General features: G+C 39.2%; 1 protein-coding gene across 1 annotated transcript in view; it reads right to left on the bottom strand.

The window, feature by feature from the left end:
- Positions 1-338: 338 nt before the first annotated feature.
- LOC148880116 (phosphoglucomutase, chloroplastic-like) overlaps positions 339-11,808 on the bottom strand; it is an 87,375-nt gene continuing 75,905 nt past the window's right edge. The window contains exons 14-22 of the mRNA XM_088961956.1: positions 5,051-5,169; positions 4,880-4,954; positions 4,576-4,691; positions 1,464-1,605; positions 1,190-1,271; positions 1,059-1,105; positions 846-923; positions 648-753; positions 339-581 (exon numbers count right to left, since the gene is read on the bottom strand). Of these exons, the coding sequence (XP_088818082.1) occupies positions 514-581; positions 648-753; positions 846-923; positions 1,059-1,105; positions 1,190-1,271; positions 1,464-1,605; positions 4,576-4,691; positions 4,880-4,954; positions 5,051-5,169 (833 nt within the window). The 3' untranslated portion in view covers positions 339-513. The remainder of the gene's footprint in view (positions 582-647; positions 754-845; positions 924-1,058; positions 1,106-1,189; positions 1,272-1,463; positions 1,606-4,575; positions 4,692-4,879; positions 4,955-5,050; positions 5,170-11,808) is intronic.

Below are 11,808 nucleotides of genomic sequence, written 5' to 3'. Positions count from 1 at the left end.
CCATTTCTGGGAGACAGAACTACCATATTTTCAATAAAGCATGGTTTTCAAAACCGGACTGGACTGGATGGTCAGACTGGAAAACCAGGAACCAGTCACCTGACCGGTTCCATTTTCCCCAAAACCAGATTTCCCCCAAAACCATTGATTTTGGTCAGTGAACCGCTGAATCAGGCGGTTAACCATTTAAACCGTTCGAAGGATTTTGACCATTTTTTATTTTTCTGTCAAAACAGGCTGAGCGTTTGGTTCGGATGGTCAGACTGTTCAACCCGGTAACGGGACCCCTGACCGGTTCAGTCACTGAGTTGGTTTTAAAAACCTTGCAATAAAGTACATTTTTAGGTTTTCTTTCCCCTTTTTCATATAGCTTACTTTCAAGCAAAGCCAGATATGCTGCATCAAAATGGAACAAAAGAATATACCAAGAAAGCTAGATAAAAATAAAATGCCCGACTTTAACATAAGCATTAGTGACACGAATTACATGAGGTAACAGTGGCAGGCAATGCTTTATGTGATAACTGTAGGCTTCTCTCTTCCAGTGAACTCCTTCAGCTTCGAAACCGACAATGCCAGATCTGGATAATCACCAAACAATTAATGGAAAATCACACATAAGATCATAGAAATGACAAGTAACCAACCTATCAGTGGTTTCAGTGTTGTTTGAGCATCCATGTTGTGCTTTGATACATCTGGCTCAAACTGTTCAACATAAATTCGGACAGTTGCACCTGCAGAACCAGTTCCCTGCACAGAGAAAACATATTACCATTTCTGCCCTTTCAAGTACTCTGGCAGAACAATCAAATTACATAATCAAAGACAAAACTGGCACGTACCGATAAACGAAATATGAGCCTTGATCCATCTGTAAAAACAAACCGAATGCCTTGCTTGGTTACTATACTTCTATCCACCTGAAAAGAAAAATGCAAATGTTATATAATTAACCTGTCCACGGCATGGGTACATACAAGATTCAACAATTCCTCCCCTTGGATATAATAAAATATGAGTGAAAGTGACGACTGTTGCCTAGTTGTTGAACTTACAGGATCTGTATACTCAAAGTCATCCGCAAATTGAAGGATGTAGCTTCCTATTACAAAGGAAAATGACTAAATTCATTTAATATCTTAAAGATGACAAGGTCCAAAGGATCTTTGTATGGATTTGGACTTACCATACTTTTCACCTGCCTTACTCCTAGATATCAAATCTCTAAGATACTCTATCATCTTATTGGCCCCTTCAGATTCACATTCCTGAATAGTAAGTTAGGACCAGATACAAAAATTTATTAGAATCTTACTTTTCTTCCCAATAATAAGGTAGGAAGACGACAGTCAATTTATTCAGGTACAAGTTTCTGCAAACCACTAACACAAACTGGTGCAGCATATGGCAAGAGTTCTACAACTATATATATGTCAGAATATGCTGGTAGTAATCTTCACCTCATAGTCATATCTAGAAAAGAAGTTCCTTCCATAAGTTGCCCAATGCTCCTTAACAATATCAGAAACAGAAACCAGTTTCTCTCCAACTTTCTTGTCCTTATTACGGTATGCAAGGATTGAAAGCCAAGCTAATATAGCCCTGCAAATTGGAAAAAGGGAACAAAAATCCATGCATACAAAATCAGCCTAATGTTAACTTTGAATCTTCTCAGTGGTATATGTACAGAGCATGCACACAAGCATACATAAATACATACATCTATATACACATGCATACATAAATACATGCATGTGTGTGTGTGTGAATAGTTCTATCAGTTCTGGAAATAGCATTTCCTTAATATTTGTGTAAAATTGTAATGGGTGAAAAACACCATCTTCAAAAAGTCTATGTCAATCTCAGCATGTTTTGGTGGCTCAATGGTAAGATAAAGATGGGGTAGATGGATTGGAGGCGCTCAAGTTTATGGGAAATCTAAAACATGTAAAATCCACCTAGAAATTTTAGAACAAGACCACCTTTGGGATCACTGGGTAAATGAAACTTCAAATGCTTGAACAAATCAAAGAGCTAGATGGAATTGAGGATAACAGAAATTTGGTTCAAGAGGAAATGGTTAGAATGAAAAGGTTGAAGGGGGGAGCTTGAGGAGCCATCTAGAAAGGAAGAAATTTCTTCGGGGCAGAAATTAAGGTACAAATAGATTAAAGAAAGGGATGGAAAATTGCAATTCTAAGTACTTTCACTCATTGGACAATGGGAGGAAGGAAGATGAAATTGAGGAAGTGACTGGAGAAGGCCCAACTCGAGCCCAACCCGACCCAAACCCAGCCCAAATTTTTGCATGGGTTGGGCCTGAGTTTTTGGGCTGCAAGCTGGGCCTGGGCCAGAAAACTTGGATGGGCTTGGGTTGAGGCTTTGGGTAGCACAAGCCCAACCTGAGCCTGACCCAACCCATACCCAGGTTCAACTCAACCCAAGCCCACCCAAATACATGCATACGTGCATTTTACTTATATAAAAATATTTACTTTCTTCTTTTATGCTAAAGTATTTTCTAATTATATATACACACACACACACATGTATAAAATATGCATATGTACATTTGTAAATGAATTATGTACATATTTTAAACCATTTCTACTCCTAAATTGGGCATAAAGCCTAATAAAAGATGGCTATATAAAATGTATTCATAAATTCTTTCAAACTCGACCAACCCTGACCAAGCGCCCAAGTTGTATTGGGTTATGCTTGGGTAGGGAACTATGGACCACAGGGTGGAACCTGTAGTTCTCACTGAACTACATGGCTAAGATACCCACATGGTTGAAAGGTAGGACCAGGCAATCTAAAAGAACTCCCACAGGATAGAGACCTTCCAACACTTGGTTGATATAGTGATATACTAAGGAATTGGCAGCAGCTGGCTTCTTTTACTGCTATGAGAATAGTGAAGGCACCATTTCGGTGCCCACCACAAGACAGCTGGATCAAAAAGAACTATGAAGGATATAGCTTGGGAAATCCTAGTCTATCTGGAGTAGGGAGAATATTTAGAAACTCAAAGGGGAATGAACATATTGGCAATTCGCAGTATACACTGGCATGGTGGGGATTGGGGACTCTACAATGGCAAAAATTTTGGCTCTGTTACAGGGACTTTGGTTGGCAAAATGAGTGAACTTTAAAAATATCCTAATAGATGGAGATTCAAAAGTGGTTACAATTGGATGAAGAATGATTTAGAGGGAGCATGGAAATAAGAAAGCTGGATCTGAAGTGATAAGTCTATATATATAACACCCCCTTCCCTGTCAGCTGACAACATGGTTAATAGTTTTTCCAAGTTAGGGGCAGATCGAAATGAATTTGCAATTTGGAGACCACGATTAAGGACTTTGTAATTTGTCACTGTAGGAAGGCTAGCCAAGGCCTAGTTCTCTTAGTAGGTGCAATTTATGATGTATAATTGACTGATACTACCATTAATAAATGAACTTTAACAGTTACCAATCAGAAAAAAGGGAAAAAACCTATTGATAGGTTATACAGAAAGCCTATATGGCTATACATAGCACAACAATTTTGTATCTTCAATCCCTTATTTTGAAGCTTATTTTGAAGTGGTCATTAGCGGGTGCTTTACCAAGCAAAGGCTTCCACCCTGGAGGAACTCTCCTCCCATCGAAGACACCCAAGTCAGTGATTCAATAATGCTTTTAGCAAGAGCAAAAGCGTCCACCCTGGAGGAACTCTCCTCCTTCAATCAAACTCCATCTCTCAAATCATGTTAGAGAAGAAAACCTTCAAGCTTCTTGAAAATGAAAATGCAGTTATTTCTCTATTCGAGAGGGACCTGCTGAAACAAGGATTCAATGGGTGTTTCAATTTCATGTTATCCTAACTGGTTAATCAAATTTAAAAAAAAAATTGTTCAGATGCCACCAATGTTATCATTAAATGAGCATTTATATCTTAGCTTTGCCATTAGTATGATCCAAGAAGTCTAAATTTGTGCACTTAAGCACTATTTGAGCAATTTATGGACAATTTATCATATTACAGGTCCATTACAGGATTCTTTGTTTAAGGGTATTTTGGTGGTTCATATTTGCTTGGTGTAATGGAAAAACCTCACGATGACAAGCATGAGAAAGTGAATTTGAGACTTAGAAAAGCACTTCATGGGAAAAATGCCAATGGTTAGGTTGGAACCCAGTCTACCCCTTCCAAGACCCCAGATAGTTGGGACCAACATGGGTAATGGCCTTATTTATATATTTTCACTCAAGTTATTTTAGATGAATGGTTGAGATTTATTCCCTAGGTCATAAGATGTTCAGCTTTAATTTTCTCACAAATAGTTAGGAAGTATTATATACTCCAATGAAAGATTCCTTCCAGCTTGGGCCCTTATGAGAACTCCTGCACTACTTGGTTTAGCATCAGAGAAGAGGTTTTCCTTTGTTTCATACCAAGACAGCTTTGACAGTGGTCAAAATATTCCTATTTCAAAATTCCAACTTCATGGTGAAAGGGAGATTTACCCACTGCTTCAGATTTCTACTATATTCATCAGAAAAAGAAAATGTTCATATTTACCATATGCCATCCTTCTCACGGATGTGATCAGAACCTGTGCCAAAACTTTCTTCCCCACAAATAGACAATGTTCCGGCATCCATTAGATTCCCAAAAAATTTCCAACCAGTAGGTACCTGAAACCAAATAGATTCACTTAGGATGTAGTTGGTCAAAGGAATGGAAAAATGGAAAACAATATAATTTATTATTTTGTTTGTCAGCATGTAATGTTACCATGCAAGCCCTCATGCGATGAGCAAAACTATTCTAGAAAATAATTGAAAAGGAAATGTATACTAAATTAGGACAACATTAGCTGCACCTCAAAGAAAGGAAGATTCAACTTCTCAGAAACACGATCAAGAGCACCACTAGTTGGCATCGACCGAGCTAGACCCTAAAAGAAGCAAAGGTAGAGAAGTTCATAAATACTAAGGTTCATTTTCTAATGAAAAAGAAAGTGTACTTAGAAAAAAAGCACAAGGCCACCTACCTTGGGACCATTCTTAAAATAAGGGATTGCTGCCTGTGAATTGGCTGCAATAATTGCAACCGAGTCTGAGGGAGTAACAAAGAAGCTTCTTCCAAGAATCATATTTCTGTCACCATCCCCTAAACAAAAATAAGATTTACCAAGAGCAAAAACCATATTGTTCATTGCAATCGAAACTTCAACCTTCTAATTCTACCTAGAAAATTTTGGGAAGAAGGTAAATGTGAAAAATAATGATGTTGACTACAAGAAATACAAAGATCATTGATGGGAAATACCAATAATAACCTTTACATATATAACAATTAGCTTGAAGGATCTGAAGAACAAAAATGGCATCAAATGAATGAATTAGAGTACAAATTATTTGAACTTGGATTAAACTGAACTTACATTAAACAGAAACTATTTCCATCAGAATCATCACTATGTAGAAAACCACATGGAAATATTGATTGTGTTACTGAAATCATGTAATTCCTATGTTGTCAATTTTGTCATGTATATAATTACAGATCCAACCTCTCCATTATACAAACATGATTATTGAAGCTAGGGCTTTTTTCCCTAATTTACCTTTAACAGATTATCGTTGATAACTACCACAAGCCAGTTAATAATTGGTAAAGAGGTTGGCATCAATAATATAAGTCGGTAAAAATGCAATGAAGTCCATTCCACATTTACCTTTTAGCACGCAACAAGTATATCAAGAGCTAACTTCAATCAGGAAGTTTTGCCAGGTATTTACCAAAAAACGGAAGTTTTTCCAGACAACCACACTTATTTCTTCCATGCAGAGGAACCCTGTGGATGACCCAAACTGGCAGTTCGATAGGAGACCCTCCAAATTGGTGATCTGTTCACTACCCCAGTCTATATCATAGTTATACCCTTTGGTTGATCTTCCAACCATTGAACTCATCTCATCAGTATTCACTAGGTGGGTGTTTGGCACCATAGCGTTTCACAAGTGTTCCATTTCATGAGTTTGACACATCAGAAAAAAATGGAAGCGCTATTTAAACATGTTTAGTGAGCCATTATTTGAAAAAAAAAAGCATCGCTTCAATGGTGAGATTTGTGATTTGTGAAAAGAGGCCTTTCTTGAATCATCAAATTTGCACTTCTTGAATTGCCTTGGTGGTCTTGAATCGTCTTGGTGATCTTGAATCACCAAAGTGATGTGGCACGTTGAAATTTGAAAAATCGGACATCTTTTTTGAGATGTCACACAGTTGTCATTATGAATATATTAATAAGTCAAAACACTTTAAGTGCCCGGTCAGCATGCATCTCCACCAAACATGATTTTTTTGTCTTTTTTCAAAAAGAAAAGGAGAAATGAAATGCTTATGAATCGGGAATGCCTGTGAAAGAAATGGCTGTGAAACACATTGGTACCAAACACCCGCTAGGCCATCCTGATGGTAACAAGATTAGTAATGATAAAATCTGATGTCTCAACACTTTAGACATCAACTAAGTGATCACCTAGGCATTCTGGAGAACTATTGCCTAGGCACGGTTAAGCAGGAAGCATAGATATAAACATCTTAGTGGGGGAAATAAGTATTTATTGCCCTTTAATAATATTGATATGAGTGCATGCAACCCATCTTGGGTTGTTGTGAGTGTACTTTACAATGAACCAAGGACGTTATTCAAAAAACTTGGCATATCTTTGAAATTAGGTGCAAGTATCTGTAGTGAGAATGGGCCGAATGGGCCTTAGTGTTCTTTATTTCTTTTAAGTAGTATTTAAAAGTAATGTTTTTTAGTTATGTGCCTTATGGGCCTTCTTTTATTTTCTTTAATTATTCCTTTAGTGCTGTCTGCCCCATTAAGAACATCCAAGTAATTGTACCCAGACTTAGAATTATTAATAAAAGTGATGAAAGGGGGCTAGAGAGAGGCTCGAATTCTTCTTTTCTCTCTTCCCTTCTTTTCTTCTTCCACAACCTATTGCTGAAACTTCTTTCTTCTTCTTTCTCTTTCTCTCTTTTCTTCTTGCATTATCTAAATTATTGTAGGTGTAATTTTCAACTTGGTATTAGAGCGGGTTCTCACTTTCAACTTTTTCTCCTTTCTTTGCCCATACATAGTGTGTATGGAGAACTGATTGGTTGATTAATCGCTACTTATGCAGCCCAGTTAAGAAGGTTTTTTGGAGGTTTTTCATCCATAGTTGAAACCTTGGGCAGGTTATTGGAGATTTTTCTAAAAAACCCTAGATATCTGGAGAAACCTTGTTACAGGTCATAGAGACAGTTTGAACCAAGTGCCTAGGGATCAGAGGTAAGCCTTTTGATTTCAATTAGGGGCGGTCTTGGTTGGATTGAATTCTAGAACCTATGGAAGGGGCGATTGAAGTTTCTCTCTTTCTCCACATCCCGTAAGACCCTGAGAAACCCTAATTTTGGGGGTTGAAAGGTTGTTCTTTGCTTAGAACAGTAAATCTAGCTTTGTAAAGCCCTAATTTGATTTTCGTTTGCATCTGTTTACTCAATGGAGCAAACTGGAGGAGATAGATTCTGGGTTTGGACATGGGGGGTCAATGGAGAATCTTTTTGGGGCAATGACTACTGTAAAGCTAGATGGGACCAATTATTTAGCTTGGTCTCAATCTATTAAGATACACATGTGTAGTAGAGGATAATGGGGTTATATTACTGAGAGCAAGAAAAAACCAGAGGATGATCCTGCCTATGGAAGGTGGATGTAGGAAAACTTCATAGTAGTGGGTTGGTTAGTGAACTCTATGCAACCACACATTAGTTAGCATTACCTGTGGATAGAAACTGCAAAAGAAATGTGGGATAGTGTCACAGAGACCTATTCCCAAAAGCTTAATGTTGCTTGGGCCTACAAATTGAAGCATGATGTGAATAATCTTAGATAGGGAGAAAAGCCCTTAGCAATCTACTTCTCTATGCTGAAATCTCTTTGGCAAGAGATTGATATGATGGAGACTATTGTTTGGGGTTGCATAAAGGATGCAGAAACATATAGGAGGTTAGTGGAGAGAAATTGGGTCTTTGAGTCCTCATCGAACTCAACTTGGAGTGTGATATTGTGAGGCAGAATGTTTTAACAAAGGATGAGGTGACTTTGTCTTAGGCATATGATATCGTGAGTAGTGAGGAGAGCAAAAGATAGGTTCAGTCTATTGAGCTATAGGTTGATCACTATGCTAATGTTGGGATGAAGCCGAAGGTTAGCACTGGGAAGAAAGATGTTATCTGTAAATACTACAAGAAGCCTAAATACACTAAAGACACATGTTGGAAGTTGTATCCGAGCTCGTTCCTGCCAGATTCAAGAAAGAAAATGGTGGAAAAAGGATTGAAACTGGAAAAGGTGGAAATGCAAATATAACCACCTCTTCACAAGGTGAACAAGGACAAGGTGGAGAGATGTCAGTGGGAGAACAACTTGCAGACGTCGAGAGTAAATAGCCCTATGGCTTCCAGGAGAAAGAGAGTACATAAATTATATGTACAACAATGAAGAGTAAAAGTACAAAAATAGCCATGTGGCTAGATCTTCTCACTGTTGTTAGACAGTTTTGTATGCCCTTAGCTTCAATCAAAATGATGTACTTTATGAGTTTATTGTAAATGAATAAAAGTGCATATTTGATTCATGTTCCCTTGGACACTTAATGAGACTCGTGTTAGTTTAGAATGTTTGCAGCCAGTGGGTCGGTCTGGGGAGACCTATCCTGACAAGGCTGACACTGTGGTGCCACCAAGTCGATTGGGGTGGCTTGTCTCAGCTACCGGGGTGAGACCCTAGGCACATACAGTGTAGGATTAATTGAATCTTTGAACTTGACCAGATTTCCAGTATTGCCCTGGACCTTGGAGATTGATGGGCAAAACTGGAAAGTTACACCTGACATCTAGACTCGATTATGATACTGCACTAGGTGTCGGATTGGGCTGTCTTTGATGTATCAATCAGTGAGATCCTTAGCGGGGGTCAAAACTTGGGTATGTTGGAGCAATCTGAGAATTCATCTGAGTGGGTGATCATAGTGACAGGATCAGCCCCTTTGTCAGACAAAGGCAATGATCGGGGATGCACTCTCACTGATGGAAACCAAGACTGTCGGCAACCGATTTCAATCGTTGAGATTTGTTTTGCAAAATATATTTTATATGAGATATAAAAGTATATATGTTATGGTTTCGAAATGATTTGCAAAAGGTTTTAATTCCCGGGATCCATACTAGAGAGAGTGCAACACTGTTCCTTGCAGCCGAGGGAGAGGTCCTCTCTTGTCGGGCAGTGTATGATCATTATGGGCTGAGAGGTTAAGTGTAAGAACATTGAGGATAATACCTGATGGGCTAATCTTGCATCTGCCCACAGTCCCTGGGTGTTACAAGGTGGCTTGGCCCAGGGACCACTTAGGGTAAGTGTTGGCCCCATAGAGCCCATTTGATGGGTTTCAGGGGGTGCACTGTCCATAACAGTGTATTCGGCCAGGCCTTGTAACAAAGGCTGGGCTGAACCCATGTGGCTGATGTGTAGATCAATGTTTGGGTCCCACGCCATACAAGGAAGCCCAACTGAGTAGCAGTTTGGAAGGCTAAATGAATACATAACCCTAAATGGGCCTTAAGCCCATTTCGAACTGTGCTAATTTGATTAGTCACTTAAGGGGCGAATTCTGAGATAAGATCAGCTGATAGGATTGGGCCTACACCCTATCCACTTAGAGAGTCCAAGATCTGAATAAGATTTAGATCTGGAAACTTCCTAATTAGATTAAGAGATGGCTGATCTAATCTGCAGATAAGATAAGGGTTATCCCTTATCTTAAAGGGACTTCTAATCTAGATATGATTTGGGTTAGCAACTCCTAATGGGATTAGGAGCTGATCCCTTTAAGTTTATAAAAGGAAGAGGGGGCGGCAGCCTTTAGACACAACACAACAGACAACCACAAGCAATAGTCTTGTCTTAAGAGCTGAAATCACAGAAGAGAGAATTCTACACCCTGCAAATACTCTCTTGCCGCCTCCTTCCTGCAGCCGCTGCCTACAGCAGTTCGATCTCCATTCTTTGGGAGAAATCAAGATTGGATCTTGATTCCAATCTTTTGGAGAAAAGATTGGTAGGAGTTGTATTCACAAGCCGTCCAGGTGATTCTTGAGAAGGATCAAGTTCTTTTGGAAGAACACTGCTGATTCTGCTCCACCCTGCACTGCGCCATCTTCAGTGGGAGCAGATTTTGGATCCTACCTTGGGCGTGAGCACCTCCATTGAGAGATATTGTTTCTGTGTATCAGGTATTATCTCTCCCTACTCCTTTTGGTTCAGATCTGGTTCAGTTTATGGTTCAAGAATGATCCTTGAAAATATGATTTTCTAAATAGGGAATTCGATTCCCAGTTGAAGGGAGAGAAAAAATTTTGAAATTCGCCCCTTTATTCCGCAATTTTGGGCGTCCATGTGATGGATTTCCTATCCCTTCAACTGTCTCTACACTCCCCCTCAAACTGATGCCTAGGAGTAAGCATCAGTTTGTCCATGAGAAATAGATGCGGAGCCCGAGTCATTGCTTTAGTCAATAGGTCTGCTAATTGGAGCCCAAAGACATGAGGAAGAAATATAATACCCTCAAGAAGGAGATCGTGGATGAAGTGGCAATCAACTTCTATGTGTTTGGTGCACTCATGGAAGACGGGGTTGGAAGCAATTTTGATTGCACTGACATTGTCTGCAATAGAGAGGAACAGACGGAAGAGCCCAGAGCCATATGATCTCACAACACACGGAAGACATAGCCCTGTATTCAGCTTCAGTGGAAGATTTGGATACAGTAGGTTGTTTCTTGCACTTCACGAGATAAGAGAGTTGCCTAAGAATACACACCAGCCAGTAGTGAAGCGTTAAGTGTCAGGGCATCTAGCCCAATCAGCATCCGCATAATCTGTAAGGTTAATAGGGTATGAAGAGGAGAAAAATATCCCGTGTGACGAGGTGCCTCACACATATCTAATGATCTGATGAACTGCAGATAAATAAGGTTGTCTTGGAGAAGACACAAACAGGCTCACCAGCTGAACTACATAAGATGTATCTGACAAAGTCCTGGTGAGATAGATTAAACTGTCCACCAGCTGAACTATCATCTTTGTTGAGTTTCAAATTCAGTTCTAGTGGGGTGTCTACAATCTTGGAATCACTAAGATTTTCCGGTTTAACAAGATCAGCCACATACTTTTGTTGGTTAACAAAGTAGCCCCGAGAGTTTTTGCTCACTTCAAGTCCTAAGAAATATGTTAGAGATCCCAAGTCCTTCATCTTAAAGGACTCACTGAGTAATTGTTGTATGGATTCCTTCTGTATCATCCTCTGTAATGAGTATATCATCGACATAAAGAAGTAATATCGTTACTCCCTGCTTCCACCTTAAGGTGAATAAAGAATAATCAAAAGAACTCTAGATAAGTCCAACATCGGTGATGACAGATCTAAACTTCTCAAACCAGGTTTTAGGATCTTTCTTCAGGCCATAAAGTGACTTTCAGATGACAAACAAGCTGCAAGTATGTACAATATCCAGGAGAGGGCTTCATATAGACCGTCTCTTTCAACTCCCCATGGAGAAAAGCATTCTTGACGTCCATCTAATGGATTGTCCACTATTTGGCTATAGATACAACCATTAGAAGTCATACAATGGTTATTTTAGCTATAGGAGCAAAGGTCTCCTCATAGTCTATCCCATATTCCTGTTTATA

Source organism: Nelumbo lutea, chromosome 1 (genome assembly GCF_056320005.1).
Source record: "Nelumbo lutea isolate HS-2025 chromosome 1, American lotus-T2T, whole genome shotgun sequence".
Lineage (NCBI taxonomy): Eukaryota > Viridiplantae > Streptophyta > Magnoliopsida > Proteales > Nelumbonaceae > Nelumbo > Nelumbo lutea.
Note: the sequence above shows the minus strand (reverse complement) of the source record. Positions and strands in the feature narration are given on the sequence as shown.